The 15,183-nt window shown below is 43.2% G+C and overlaps 1 protein-coding gene across 2 annotated transcripts in view; it reads left to right on the top strand.

Moving 5' to 3' along the window:
• The window catches only part of LOC108258581 (uncharacterized), an 83,602-nt gene that overhangs the window by 41,780 nt on the left and 26,639 nt on the right, over positions 1–15,183 (top strand). Inside the window, exons 120-152 of one of the 2 annotated variants that reach the window (XM_053676060.1) lie at positions 647–780; positions 899–1,032; positions 1,161–1,255; positions 1,357–1,526; positions 1,613–1,697; positions 1,794–1,937; positions 2,038–2,246; positions 2,350–2,453; positions 5,124–5,242; positions 5,406–5,582; positions 5,713–5,918; positions 6,008–6,108; positions 6,391–6,509; positions 6,624–6,749; positions 6,852–7,045; positions 7,165–7,259; positions 7,389–7,519; positions 7,716–7,840; positions 7,991–8,108; positions 8,195–8,407; positions 8,663–8,833; positions 9,028–9,165; positions 9,347–9,396; positions 9,653–9,785; positions 9,895–9,977; positions 10,684–10,810; positions 11,542–11,732; positions 11,934–12,024; positions 12,138–12,237; positions 12,328–12,500; positions 12,780–12,935; positions 13,574–13,707; positions 13,826–13,959. In XM_053676060.1, the coding sequence (XP_053532035.1) occupies positions 647–780; positions 899–1,032; positions 1,161–1,255; positions 1,357–1,526; positions 1,613–1,697; positions 1,794–1,937; positions 2,038–2,246; positions 2,350–2,453; positions 5,124–5,242; positions 5,406–5,582; positions 5,713–5,918; positions 6,008–6,108; positions 6,391–6,509; positions 6,624–6,749; positions 6,852–7,045; positions 7,165–7,259; positions 7,389–7,519; positions 7,716–7,840; positions 7,991–8,108; positions 8,195–8,407; positions 8,663–8,833; positions 9,028–9,165; positions 9,347–9,396; positions 9,653–9,785; positions 9,895–9,977; positions 10,684–10,810; positions 11,542–11,732; positions 11,934–12,024; positions 12,138–12,237; positions 12,328–12,500; positions 12,780–12,935; positions 13,574–13,707; positions 13,826–13,959 (4,480 nt within the window). The remainder of the gene's footprint in view (positions 1–646; positions 781–898; positions 1,033–1,160; positions 1,256–1,356; positions 1,527–1,612; positions 1,698–1,793; positions 1,938–2,037; positions 2,247–2,349; positions 2,454–5,123; positions 5,243–5,405; positions 5,583–5,712; positions 5,919–6,007; positions 6,109–6,390; positions 6,510–6,623; positions 6,750–6,851; positions 7,046–7,164; positions 7,260–7,388; positions 7,520–7,715; positions 7,841–7,990; positions 8,109–8,194; positions 8,408–8,662; positions 8,834–9,027; positions 9,166–9,346; positions 9,397–9,652; positions 9,786–9,894; positions 9,978–10,683; positions 10,811–11,541; positions 11,733–11,933; positions 12,025–12,137; positions 12,238–12,327; positions 12,501–12,779; positions 12,936–13,573; positions 13,708–13,825; positions 13,960–15,183) is intronic. The other variant, XM_053676061.1, reaches the window with a different exon arrangement.

Below are 15,183 nucleotides of genomic sequence, written 5' to 3' on the forward strand. Positions count from 1 at the left end.
TGGAGGTTTGTGTGTGTGTGGGGGGGGGGGGGGGGGGGGGTTTGAGAGCTAAGAAGTACTTTGGCATTGATTATTACTGTGGGTACTGTAATTTCTGTCTACCAACTTGCGAATTAAGAATATCTTCTCATGTCCTCTTGGAGAGACAGGGTGAGAGAAATTAAGAGCATCTGTGATTCTTCAGAGAGAGCGAGAGAGAGAGATAGAGATGGGGAGAGAGAAAGAGCATCTGTTCTTAAGTGAAAGGGAGAAAGAGTATCTGCAATCCTTCAAAGAAAGGGAGAAACAGAGAGAGCATTTGTGATCACTCAGTGAGAGGGAGCGAGAGCGCCTCGGCGATCCTTCAGAGAGCGAGAGTCAGAGAGTGTGGGAAAAATTGTAGTATGAAGGGAAGTGTTTACATTTTGTACAGTAAGTTTGAAACAGTGTGATGCAGAAAACATCATCACTATATGAGAAAATAGAGAGGAAATGTATACAAAGGTATTTAGGATGAAGCTGGAGCTTCAGGTCTGGTCCTTATCTAAAACTTAAACAATTTCATAACTCCTTTAAACCACTAATACATAAAAATCCTTAGTTGAACATTGTTAATGCTCAGACACTGATGTGATTGCTACAACAATAATGTCTGTGTATTTTCTAGAGTAAAGCAGTGATTATGAGGTATCTGAGCATGGATAATCGCTCTATGGGAAGTGCTGAAATAAGTGTAGTTGGTGCCAACATCTGTACTTTAGACATCAGTGTACTGGAAAATATCTCTGCTGAGAGCCTAAAGTAAGTACACACTCAAATGTACATACATACACCAACATGGATAAACAAAATAAAGAGATTTGAGAATAATTTGAGTACAGTAGTGCTCACATAGTTTACTTTTTTTTTCTCTATGCAGGGCGCTCCTGTCTCCAGATCTGTCCTCATGTTCCATCGAACAGAAATCTGCTCTGTACATCATCGCCAACTCTTCATTCAGCAATCAACGCAGCAATGCCATAACATACTACCAACTCATGAGTCCTTACCTGGGTAAAACAATCATCCACTTACACACAAACACTAAAAACACACACTAGGTGAAATGTTTTAAAACAGCAGCAGTTGGAATTAATTAACAATGTGTGTGTGTGTGTGTGTGTGTGTGTGTGTGTGTGTAGGTGGAGCTCCTGTAGAGGATATACAAGCTCTTTCTGCCCTGAACATCAGCATGGACATCACCATATTCATGAGTCTGAACCCTGCTGTTCTCCAGGTATAAAACATAAAATGAACTGAATAGATGTTTGAGTTATCCAAAGTAAAATAAAGAAAACTGAAGATGAACTCTATAAAAACTGTTTTTGTGTGTGCCAGATCCTGAATGTGAGCACGGTTAGGTATCTAATGGGGGTAAACATAGCTGATCTGAAGCTGTTTGAGAACTCCTCAGTGGTTCAGTCCTGGGTGTCACAACAGAACCAATCTGATCTGAACACGCTGAATCTTGGCATCATCAACCACAACCCTTGTCAGGGTGTAGACATGTGAGCATTTTTCCACAATGAAAGAAGTAAACTTTATAGATAAAGTTTTTAGTCGATTATAACATTATTCTTCCCCCCCCCCACAGTTACCCACTAGAAAGCGAGTTTGCATCTGGAATTGTTTCTGCAGTACTGTGCAACTTCAGCATCCCTGACTATGCGTGTTCATCAGTGAGTCCTCTATGAATAAAACACCTCTCCTCAGGTTCAGTCTTGTTACGCAGAAGATGAGTTGACCAAAGAAACCTCTGTTTCTTGTCTTTCAAGGTTGTTCTGTCCTCTGATGATCTGGTCACACTGCTCACATGCACACTGGAACGTAGCGTGAACTACTCTAAAGAAGCATGGACGCTTTTCTTCCAGAATTTTGCTGGACCTTTGGATGAAGCACTGGACAAGTTTTCAAACATGGTATGACAATTTGAATGGTGCTCTGGTAAAAAAAAAAAAAAAGAAAAAAAAAAAACATTTGTGCATAATTATGCATTGAAGTATGTAATCTTTGATGTAGACCCACAGCAGCGTTCAATCTGACCCAAAACTACTTGATGCCATCGGGGAGGTGATAATCAAGAACTTCACCACGGCGCAGCTGATGAATGCCACTTTCATCACACAGTGGTTCCAGATGAGACTCAGACCATTTTTGTCATCAGTTTCCAGAGACTTTTTGTCCAGCCTCAGTTCCAAAACCTTCAGCTGTGAGAGCTACCAAATTGTGTAAGTATGGACAATGGAATTTCAGAACTCCACAAGCGTTATTTAAGACATGAAGACATGAAGTCATTCCTGACAAAATCTGATCTGTTCTCATCCAAAATAGGGTGGAAGCTCTCAGTAGTCAAGAATCACTCATGACAGAGGAACAGAAGCAGTTGGTCTTTACTTCCTTCATCTTTCCCTTCCTGTCAAGAAGGCAGCTGCCAGGTACATAGGCTAGTTGTCGTAACACAGCAAACCAGCAACTCCATTTCCCAAGAAGCACCTCAAACTACAAACATGGCCGAAGAGGATTATACTTCCCTCACGTACACGTTCACCTTCTCCAGAGTTATAATCAAACCCACCTATTACCAATCTCACACACACTCCCTGCACAACATACAGAGACTGGTTCCACACAATGACTTCGCGAAGTCTTATGCTCAGGAAGCCCAAACAATTGTCCTAGAATCCAGCCACCCAAACAGCATTTGATCGACTCAAGAAAGCCTTCACCACAGCTCCCATCATCAAGCACCCGGACCCTTTCAAGCCCTTCGTTGTAAAGGTTGATGCATCATAGACAGATGTGGAAGCTATATTCTCTCAGCTGTTTGGAGATAAACCTAAGCTTCATCCCATGGCCTTCTTTTCCAAGAAGCTGTCACCAGCAGAATGAAACTATGATGTGGGAAACAGAGAACTCTTGGAAGTTAAATTACCCCTGGAGGAATGGTGACATTGGCTGGAGGGAGCAACACACCCCTTCATCATATTCACAGACCACAAGAACCTTGAGTACCTACGTACAGCCAAGCTTCTGACATGTCGTCAAACCCGCTGGTCATTATTCTTCTCACGCTTCCAGTTCACCTTGTCTTACAGGCCAGGCTCCAAGAATACAAAGGCCGATGCCCTTTCTAGACAGCACTGAGATTCCAGAAAGCCACGAAGAATTCATTCTCCCACCTTCCTGTATAGTCAGCTCCCTGGAATGTGAATTGGACCAAATCCTCGCAGGCATACCAAGATCACAAATCCCAGCTGCATGCCCCCCAGGAAAACAGTTTGTGCCAGAGCAGCACCAACTAGAGCTCATTTCTGGGCCCATACGGTGGTCGCCACAGGGCACCCAGGTACACAACACACCTAACATCTGTTGCGGAAGAAGTACTGGTGGCCTAACCTGATAAGGGATGTGAACTGCATAGTCTCTTCCTGCTCTAAGTGTGCCCAATATAAGGTTCCACGAACACTGCCTGCCTGCAAGCTCAATCCCCTACCCATACCTGAATGCCCATGGTCCCACCTTTCCATTGACTTCATCACTTATCTACCAGAATCCCAGGTCACTGCACATCATTCCAGTACTTACCATCCCATCTGCCTTTACAACAGCCGAATTGCTGTTCCAGCATGTATTCAGGTACTTCGGGATCCCAGAGGAGATCGTCAGTGATCGGGGACCATAATTCACATCACGGGTCTGGTCCAGTTTCATGGAGAAGATGGGGATCACTGTCAATCTCACCTCAGGCTACCAACCACTAGCAAATGCTCAAGTGGAATGAGCCAACCAGGAGATTGGACGGTTTCTCTGTACATTCTATGCATCAAACCCCGAGGACTAGTCCAGATTCGTCCCTGGGCTGAGTACGCCCAGAATTCCCTACATCACTCAGCCACATGCCTCACCCTGTTCCAGTGTGGTTTAGGCTAACAGCCACCTCTGTTTCCATGGATTGCCAACCCCACCCAATCCCCGGCCGTAGACCAATGGTTCCAGAGGAGTGAACAAGTTTGGGCAAGTACGCACCATCGTCTTGTGCAAACCTCATGCACCTACAAGCAAAAGGCTGATCGTCATCGCAGTGAACACCCCCAGTACCAGCCAGGTGACAGAGTCTGGCTTTCCACCAAGGACCTCAAAGAACCACATGCTTGTAGAAAGCTCACCCCAAGATATATCGGACCATTCAAAATCATCAAACAAATCAATGATATCACCTACAAGTTGGATTTACCTTGACATAGCTGCATCGCTCCATTGTTTCACGTCTCACGACTCAAGACAGTTATCCCTGGACCACTAGCCATGGACGTGCCCCTCGATGCCCCTCCTGTCCCACTGGAGATCGACGACCAACCTGCGTACCTAACCCTGGGTGCTGGGTTCCCGTTCAGGACATCTTAAACATATATGTAAACATTTTCATGCCCTACATCCAGAATGCCCAGGACTCCAACCCCGAGGCAGACCCAGAAAGAACTCTGCTCCCAGAGTGAGCCCTTCAGTGGAGGGGCTCTGTCATAACACAGCAAACCAGCAACTCCATTTCCCAGGAAGCAGAACGAACTGCAAACATGACAAGAGGACTACACTTCCCACACATACATGTTCACCTTCTAATCACACACACCTGTTACCAGTCTCACACACACTCCCTCCACAGCATATAGAGACTGCTTCCACACAATGACTTTGCGAAGTGTTACACTCAGTTTCTTAGTCTCTGTCGTATTTCCAAGCCTTATATCATGTTTGCTTTTCTGGTTATTGACTTTATTTACTCTGTTGACCTTCATTCCCTTCCCTGCCTACTTTAGCCTATTTGCCTGATCGTTTGACCCAAGTCTGCCTTGTACTTTGATTTCTGCCTGATCCTTTGGACTTCTTATTGTTTGATTAAACCATAAATGCCATAACTGAACTTGCTTATGTCCTGCGTCTACATTACGTGACACCAGTTAAAATTGTTCTAATACAGAAACCTGGTCGTCTTAGACTTGTTTTAGTCTGTTCAAAATAAGACAGTGCATTGCCTAGATTAAATAAAGCAAGAGCCACTTAAGAATGTTCTGATTAATTTAACTCATGTTCTCTGATCTTTTTAGACCCTGGCTGTGTTTCCAACACTTCTAGCAGCATTAACTGGCTCGAAAAGAACCTTGGCGATTTCTCCAATTATGCGTCTTTGGAAGAGCTGAAAATTCTAAATGCAAACTTCTCTAGCGTGAGTAACCAACTTTATGTGTCTTGTGGGTTTTACTGTAGTAGTTAAAGCTGGTCTCTGGATTTTGTTGGAGAGAGCAGGCAGCTGCTGTACCACTGTCTCTTTGTTTTCCTTGTGGACCTGGTGTGAACAGAATGTGTGATATGCCTGTTTTGTCCTGCAGGTTGCAGTGTTAGGCTTACTGTCCAGTGAGCAGAAGGCACAGTTCATCTTGCAGCCGGATTCAGGAGTGTTGGGAAATGACTCTGTGTTTAGAGAGGTGTTTAGCAGTGTGATCACATCTTTAGATCTGAATCAACTTGGCGGCTTTTTCACAGCCTTCAATCAGACTGCAATACAAGTAAGGATTTCTGTAGTCTACAAACCAGGGCACATTTTCCTTCGAAATAATACACACTGATTCTATGCATACTATTTGATGAAGACCAAGTGTGTCGAGACTGTTAATCCATGCTGCCGTGTGTTTGCAGATGAACTTGACCAGCATTCCTCCAACAATATCAGACGCCATTCTGAACATGACGCTCTTGTATCTGGTGCCTCACTTCCAAAGGTTCAGCCCAGATGACTTTGCCCTGTGGTTCCAGACTTACCTTTCCTTCTTCCTTCCTGGGATTGGTCCAAACACCCTGTCCATCATCCCCATGAACATCAGCTGTGACTCCTACAGAGAGATGTGAGCTCCCAGTTAACATGAATGCACAGATCTATTCTTTACGTTCTTTGATTTTTAACTCGTTTACTTCTATGTTGTTGTGTTTACAGAGTGAAAGGACTTGATCATGTGTACAGTGACCTCTCTGCAGCACAGTCCAACATTGTCTTCACTTACACACAAGACTATCTCAAGTACCAGTCCAGCCAAGGTGTGTGTGTGTGTGTGTGTGTGTGTGTGTGTGTGTGTGTGTGTGTGTGTGTGTGTGTGTGCGTGTGTGTGTGCGTGTGTGTGTGCGTGTGTGTGTGCGTGTGTGTGCGTGTGTGTGCGTGTGTGTGTGTGTGTGTGTGTATGTGTGTGTGTGTGCGCGTGTGTGTGTGTTTCAAGTAGGACTGCTCTTGCTTGTGTATTTGTAATTTGGGCTAAGTCAGTAGTGACCCACATTCACTGGTTTGAGATCATTTTCTCATTAGTGTCCTATATTGCCTCACAGGCCTGAGCTGCTATGACAGCGGAAGCTTCTACATGTTCCTGAAAGGGCTGTTCCTCAGTTTTGGATTCCCCGACCTGAAGGATTTCCTGTCTCTGATCCCACCTGACCGACAGGAAGAGGTATTTCTGCTGATTGTGTCAGTGAATCGCTCATTAATAGTGTAAGTGGCAGCCAATGAGCTGTCCACATCTCCTTCTGTAACGGATGTGTTGTCTCTCCTCTGTGTCCACTAGCTTTTGGACTCCATCTCTCCTGAAGAACTCAGCGAGTTTCTGAACAGGCCGAACACAGTCGTTAATGGTTCAGAGCTCTGCACACTCCTCAACAGCTACAATAGAACCGATCAGTTCCTGGAGATGGTACACCTGTCTTCATTTCACCTACCCTTTTAGTCCATGTGGATTACTTGCCTTTATTATATCAATATTAACTCCTATAGTAATCCCTGTTTCTCTCTACAGGAGCCTGTTTTATCCTCAGCTCTAGCCAGCCACACGTTGGAGTGTGTGTGGCCTCGAGTTCTCAGTGCCTCATCTCAGGCTGATGTAGAACAGTGGTTTAATGTCACCCTGGTTCACTACCTGCCCTACCTCAGTTCTCAGCTCATCAGCGCTGCCGAACTCAGTGGCGCCTCCTGTCTGTCATACAGGAAACTGTGAGTCTTTGCTGGATGTACCATTACACAGGGCTCTCGGCACAAACACTGCCCCCTCTCTGTTGGATAAAAACCTGAGAATCTGTAGTAAAATCACCTCTATATATGTTTGTGAGCAGGGTGTCTGTCCTGGGGGACAACTACAACTTTTCCGCGACTGATTTCACCCCGGCTGATGTGTACAGCTCTATGAAAGTGTATCTGAACAGCAGCGGTAAGAATAGCTACATAACTCTCCTTTCTCTATCTCTCTTTGCTGAATAGTACTGCCCATTCATTTCCAATAGTTGTGTGTGCTCAGTATGTGTGTCTCAACATAAATATCTGTATGCGTATCCGGCAGATGGCAGCCCCCGCTGCTATAACTCCTCAGATCCTCTTCTGAACTCCAGTGCCTGGTTTGTTGACAACATCGGATTCTTCATCACTTTCATCAACCTCGTTGATCTGCAAACATTCCTATCAGGAAGCATGGTAACATACAGGCACACACACACACACACACTCACACACACACACAAACAAACAAGCAGACATACCTACAGTCATCTATTTTAGTCACTGAGACATTTACACGAATGATTATTTTTGGTCATATATCCATTATCTACATAACATGACACACACCCTTAGTGATGTATTAATATATGTGTTTTATTGTGTCCTTTAGATAAGTGTGTTCCTGGAGAACTCAGAAAATCTTCAGCTGTTCAACAACTCAGGAATTTCAGCTAGTGTCCTCAAGTACTATACAACAGCGTTATACATCCAGAATCCTGACTTCAGCCCACTCGGGTAACACTCTACGCTGAACTCTACACACTAACAACTACTTATTCCATTTATTCATCTAGCCTTGTAAATTCAACCCTCTCAGATAACAGACCACATACAAGTATAAATATCTTTCTATGCATTTTAAAAAGGTTGTTTGTGTTCTTATAGTTTGCCAGCTGAGCTGCTGTGTCAAACTCCTTCCTCCGTGTTTGTTCATCTTGGAGATGCAGACGTCAAGACCATCCTGGCGAGCATCAACAACTTCTGCAGAGAAATTAATCCGGAGGTGATCAGTCAATAAAACCAATGTCTGTTCAGCAATCAGTTATTCTGTAGAAGTGACGATTACCTACAAACCTCTTCTCCTTTCAGGTCACAGCGGTGCTGGTAGCAAAGTTCCCCAATGTATCTGCATCCACCATCCAATCTTTGGGCAGCCAATGTGTGGGCCTGACTGTGGGCCAGATAAGCTCCGCCCCCTCCGATGTGATAAACAGTGCTCTGTCTACACTCGGTAACATCAGTGGCTGGGATCAGGGCCAAATGAACGCTCTCATCCAGAGCATCATTAGTGCAGGCTTTAATGTGAGTGTACACTGCACTCTGTGTCAGGAATGTCGGTCTACGATACTGGAAGCGAGACCGTGTCTATTTAGAGCAATTTCACAACGTCCCCCTGTAAAGAACAGAACTGTATTACAATTCAAATATTTACCAACTACACTGTATAGACAAATGTGCTGTCACTGAAATACTCCCTTATTGTATTCAGATCCAAAACAGCAGATTCATATTTTTTTCTTTTTTAAAAGTTGAGGATCTGATTGTTTTGCCTCACAGATCAGCAGTGCCTCCTCTCTGGTGTCCCTGGGAACACTCATCGGTGGCGTTCCCTCTACAACCATCTCCAACATCCCATCTTCTCAGCTTCTCTCCTTATCGCAGAATCCAACATTCATCAATAACATTCTGTCAGCACCAGTTATTCTGCAACAGACATTTGTCCAGAAGGTATTCTCTCTCTTACACTTACACACAGTGACACACACACACACACACACACACACACACACACACACACACACACACACACACACACACATTACTCAGATATAGATTTGATTAATTTAAAATCAATCCTTTGTTCAGAATGTAGTTTGTTTAATCTGGAAAAGTTGAAAGCCTGCTCCCACCCTTTCTTCCAGGTAATCTCTGTAGACCAAACCGAAGTGATACAGAATGTTCCGGATGCACTGGTGATGTATATTCCACTTGTTCTACTGACATCACTGAGCTCTGTTGACATTTCCCTCATCAATAACAAGAGCTGGAGTCATGAACAGGTAATTGAACAGACCCACATCATCAGAGAAATGTAAATCACTTTGTTATAATGAAGAACTATAGTAACATGGCTTGACTGTAATGGCAGCACATACAGATGTCTGAATTCCTGTCTAGTTTGGATGTCAAAGGTGTAAAACACATCCAAATGTGTTAAATTCCGTGTTTGATCTTTACCAGGCTATGGTGTTGTTTGGTGCAGTGGCCAGTGCCAGTGATAATCCAGAAGAGTGAGTTAGAAAAACACACCGAAAATAGTTCACATGCATGCGCACAGACACACACACACACACACACACACACACACACACACACACACACACATACACATACAGCATGAATAGCTTACATACCCAGTGTGAATAACCAATGGGTGATGAATCCAGATAATGCACAAGATTCTGCCAGAGTTCAAAAAGATGTTGTGTTTTGGTTCAACAGTGTGTGTATGACTGTGTGTGACTGTGTGTATGTTTCTCCCCACAGTCTGTCAGCATCAGTACTGCAGGGATTCTCCTGCAGCTCAGTTCAGACTCTCCCACAGCAAAAAAACAAAGATCTAGTGAAAGCCTGTAGACCACGTGCAGGCAGAGACAAGGTCCTCCTGAAAGAGGCTCAGGTACATACACTTTGATATTCATTCACATTCCACACACAGTCTATAACAGAGGCAGCAAGTAGACCCAAACTTTTACTGCTACACAATCACAGTGTGTTCTGTGTTTCAGCTGACCTGCATGTACAACTATGTGAAAGACGATCCATTTGTTGACTTTACCGACGTCCCCTCTGATATGCTTCTGTACTACAGGTGTGTAATTTAGTTTAGTTAGTTACATTTATATAGCGCTTTACATACTATGGGGGATATGTCAACCACCACCAGTGTGTAGCATCCACCTGGATGATGTGACGGCAGCCATAGTGCACCAGAACGCCCACCACTCACCAGCTATTGGTGGGCAAGATATGGGGGCCAATTAGGGGGCCATGGTAGAATTTGTCCAGGACCCCTGGGTCATAACTCTACTCTTTTACTATAAGTGTCCTGGGATTTTTAATGTCCACAGAGAGTCGAGACCTCTGTTTAACGTTTGATCAGAAGGACTGTGCTGTTTTTACACTATAGTATCCCTGTCACTATACTGGGGCATTAGGCCCCACACAGACCACAGGGTGAGCATGACCTGCTGGCCTCACTAATACCACTTCCAGCAGCAACTTTAGTTTACCCCAGGAGGTGTCCCATCCAGGTACTGGTCAGGCTCAGTTCTGCTTAGCTTTAGTGGGAGACCAGGTGAGAACTGCAGGGAGATACGGCTCTGGCACATTCGTTCACATACACAATGTACTGTATACAAAAAATAAGGCACACTTCCCCTGTATTCCCACTTGAAGGATTCAAGTATCTGAGATTAAGAATATGTGTCACATGTTATCTGTAATGTGTGTGTGTGTGTGTGTGTGTGTGTGTGTGTGTGTGTGTGTGTGTGTGTGTGTGTGTGTGTGTGTTGCAGCTATGAGAAGATACAGAAGGTGAACTGCCAGTCATATTTCAGTGCCCTGGGCAGAGCAGATTTCTCTGTTCTTTCCCCTGCCCTTGACAAAAAGACCATCCTGTTCAACGATGCAAAGGACTGCTTGGTAAAACATAGACACCAACATGTTCATAGACCAGCACACTCATTATTAACACTTAAATATTATGCAAAACACGTCACCCAGTCTTACAATCAGTTTGTCTCATGAAATTCCAATGTAGAAATATACATTTTTGGCATTTAACAGATTCCCTTCTGCAGAGTGACTTAAATGTGTTGTGCTCTACCAAAAACATATACTCATGCTAATTCACTTGGTATACGAACAGGAAGTAAGAATACCATTGAATTAACCATGTTGGTAGTTAGTACACAATTAAGAAAAGGAACAAGATGAGTAATTTTTTAAAGGAAGTTTTAATACCGGGGCTTGGTGAAGAGTTGGGTCTTGAGGTATTTGTTTGAAGTTGGCTATGATAAGTGCTTTCAGGTGCACGTTCATTTTAGATTTGTGTTTTAAATCTGATACAGTAGCTATGGGAAGTCAGGGGAGGGAACGAAGTAGTGGGGTGGTCTGGGAGAATCTGGAAAGGTTGCAAACAACTCTGGCAGTTGCATTCTGGATCAGTTGCAGTGGTCAGATTGGGCTTTGTTGGGATTTGTGGAAAGAAAAGGCCTCAAGATCAAGATAATTCAACATAGCAAACATGTTCAGGTTCAAACACAAGACAATCAGAGATCTTGGCTCTAAACATGGGAATCCTCACAAGAACCAGTGTTCTTACAGTTTCTGTATTTTATTGTGACTCTCCTTCATATTTTGTGACTTTGTAGGGTATATCTGGCGTGAGTCTGACCAGGGATCAGGTGGAGGTTCTAGGGAATATGGCCTGCACACTGGACTCCTCCTACATCCAAAATTCTGACCCTCTCATTTTGGAGAAACTCAAGAACTGTGGAGATCTATCTGATTCTCAGATTATCGCAGTACAGTCACGGCTCCTCAGTGGGAACACCGCGTACGGGTAAGACAGAGATTCATGCAGATTATTGCATACCTTTAATTCGGTACAGTTGTAGAATTGTTTTTATCTGTCTTGACTGCAATAAAATTTTACTAAAACGTTAGACTTGGTGTTAAAATGGCATATCCCAAATGAAATGATTTGTGTTTATAGTTGTGTTAGATATGAATAAGATCTCATAGGCATTGTTTTTGTAATCAGTAATCCCTCCACATGGAATGAGCAGACCGTGGAGCAACTTGGCATCCTGGCTGTCTATTTCAAATCAGACCTCTGCAACGCACTTAACTTTGTATGTAAAGCTGTTCGGTTTTAATTTGTGTTTGTGATTGATTTACCGACCAAATGTTAGACTTTTTGGACTAATTTAATGTCGTCTCTGTGTGTGTGTGTGCATTGTTGAAGAATGTGAAGAGGAAGTTCCTTTCAGTCCTGAGGGAGCAGAAGATCCCTATGTGGAAGATAAGCACATTCTTTACAGAATGCAATTCAGAAAGCGCTACAGGTAACAGTACTTTACAGTGTGAAACACTGAGATACAGGGATAGGTTTTTAGATTCTGTCCTTCAGTGATCAACTTTGTTCCGTCTAACAGTGAGCAACATCACAGCGGCAACAATTGCAGATGCGTCATTTCCTTTCGGCTTTAACTCCACCCAGTTCGATCTGTATCTGGATGTCGCTGTCCTGCAGGACAACCTGGCAGCCATCACTGAGAAAGTGGTGGACACCAGCCTCCAGACTGTCATTCTGGACAAGTTAAATCAGGTCAGCAGTACTGAACACTGGACTCTTTAGCACTGCAGTAAAGAGGAGGTTGTTTGTGCATTTCAGAGATACAATTCTGACATTACTGACAGTGTCGGTTTAAATATGATACTTGCATGGTGTATGTTTTCAAAATGAACCCCTGTCAAACGGGGTTGGTTTTTGGGTTTTGAGTTTAAAGCCTGTCTTTGTGTGTTTGGTGGATTTACCCACACAACATTTTGGACAGCGAGTGTTAGGTGGTATATACTGAATTGTTGATTTTGTGTGCAAATGTAGATTTACACATCGGGCCTTAATGATGGTGTGCTGCAGCTACTGGGTTCCACTTCTCGTGTGGCCAGTATTGATGACATTAGCAACTGGAACATTACCATAATTGACACGCTGTCCTCTTTGATGGACTCAAAGGATGGACAGTGGGAACCAGAAAAGGTAATGGAGGTGTGTGTGTGTGTGTGTGTGGGTTTGAGAGCTAAGAAGTACTTTGGCATTGATTATTACTGTGGGTACTGTAATTTCTGTCTACCAACTTGCGAATTAAGAATATCTTCTCATGTCCTCTTGGAGAGACAGGGTGAGAGAAATTAAGAGCATCTGTGATTCTTCAGAGAGAGCGAGAGAGAGAGATAGAGATGGGGAGAGAGAAAGAGCATCTGTTCTTAAGTGAAAGGGAGAAAGAGTATCTGCAATCCTTCAAAGAAAGGGAGAAACAGAGAGAGCATTTGTGATCACTCAGTGAGAGGGAGCGAGAGCTCCTCTGCGATCCTTCAGAGAGCGAGAGTCAGAGAGTGTGGGAAAAATTGTAGTATGAAGGGAAGTGTTTACATTTTGTACAGTAAGTTTGAAACAGTGTGATGCAGAAAACATCATCACTATATGAGAAAATAGAGAGGAAATGTATACAAAGGTATTTAGGATGAAGCTGGAGCTTCAGGTCTGGTCCTTATCTAAAACTTAAACAATTTCATAACTCCTTTAAACCACTAATACATAAAAATCCTTAGTTGAACATGGTTAATGCTCAGACACTGATGTGATTGCTACAACAATAATGTCTGTGTATTTTCTAGAGTAAAGCAGTGATTATGAGGTATCTGAGCATGGATAATCGCTCTATGGGAAGTGCTGAAATAAGTGTAGTTGGTGCCAACATCTGTACTTTAGACATCAGTGTACTGGAAAATATCTCTGCTGAGAGCCTAAAGTAAGTACACACTCAAATGTACATACATACACCAACATGGATAAACAAAATAAAGAGATTTGAGAATAATTTGAGTACAGTAGTGCTCACATAGTTTACTTTTTTTTTCTCTATGCAGGGCGCTCCTGTCTCCAGATCTGTCCTCATGTTCCATCGAACAGAAATCTGCTCTGTACATCATCGCCAACTCTTCATTCAGCAATCAACGCAGCAATGCAATAACATACTACCAACTCATGAGTCCTTACCTGGGTAAAACACATTCCCACATATTTAAACAGCATTTTTAAATATGATATACTCTCATCAGCCAATTCGATATAAACACCTATATCTGCTCATTCATGCTGTCATCCAATCATCTATTGGAATCATCATTGGAACAGGCACAGTGCATAAAATCATTCACATATAAATCAAGATGTTAAGTTATTATCATTGACCATGACATGGTTTTTGATGCAAGACAGACTGGTTGGGCTATTTCAGAAACTTCTGATTTTCTGGGATTTACTGTACAACTGTCCCTAGAGTGTACACACTGTAGTGCAACAGACATAGAGCATTTCCTGAGAATCAATTCTGGTTCCAGACTGGTTTAAGCTGATAGTAAGGGTACGCTAATTCATATAACAACCCTTTACAACCGCCTTTACTAGCACCTCAGAATGCACAACACATCGAACCTTGAAGTGGGTGGAGTATACGAGCAGAAGACATTAGCTTCCACTTCTGTCAACCGAGACCTGTAATCTGAGGCTACTGTTGGTGCAGACACATTAAAACTGGAAATTTAAATATGAAAAACATCACCAGATCAAGTGATGTGTTTTTCTGGAAAAGATTGTAAACAAAGTACCGTTGTTCTGAAGATGACAGAAAAGAGCCAAGTTGCATTAAAGGTTAACTCAGTCACCATGCAGGTGGAACATTCAATTACCATGGAATGCCTAGCATGATTAGCACCTGTATGAAAAATATGAGGGAACTGCAAAGTATCTCACTGTTTGCCCTTTGAGTGGCACAAAGGCCAGATGTAATGTACAGACAAGGCCAAACGCTGAACGTCACAGAAGATGGTGGTGGAATGAAATACTGTACTGGCTAAGGATATGGAAAAGGAGTTGCCAATCTACCTCCCATCATAGCCTTTCCCCTGCTAGAAGGGTTTAATTTTTACTGATTCAAAATGGCCTGGACTTCCAAATTCAAAACCCCACTTCTCTGTTATTTTGTGGTCATTTTTAACTCAGGTCATGTACATCTCAGGGTTAGGGTTAGGGGATAGCTAGTGGTCCTTCTCCCTCCTTTTCCTTAGTGATGGACCATCGATGGACATTGAATTAGGAAAATAGTGTGCAAGGACCTGTCACAGACAACATTGGATAACTACTGAGAGGTGTTTTAGGGGACCGTTCTGAGGGGAATAGCTAACATCATGCAGAAGAAAAATACCAAGGACGGAAGTTTAAAAAA

The sequence above is a fragment of the Ictalurus punctatus genome, chromosome 26 (genome assembly GCF_001660625.3).
Source record: "Ictalurus punctatus breed USDA103 chromosome 26, Coco_2.0, whole genome shotgun sequence".
Taxonomy (NCBI): Eukaryota; Metazoa; Chordata; class Actinopteri; order Siluriformes; family Ictaluridae; genus Ictalurus; species Ictalurus punctatus.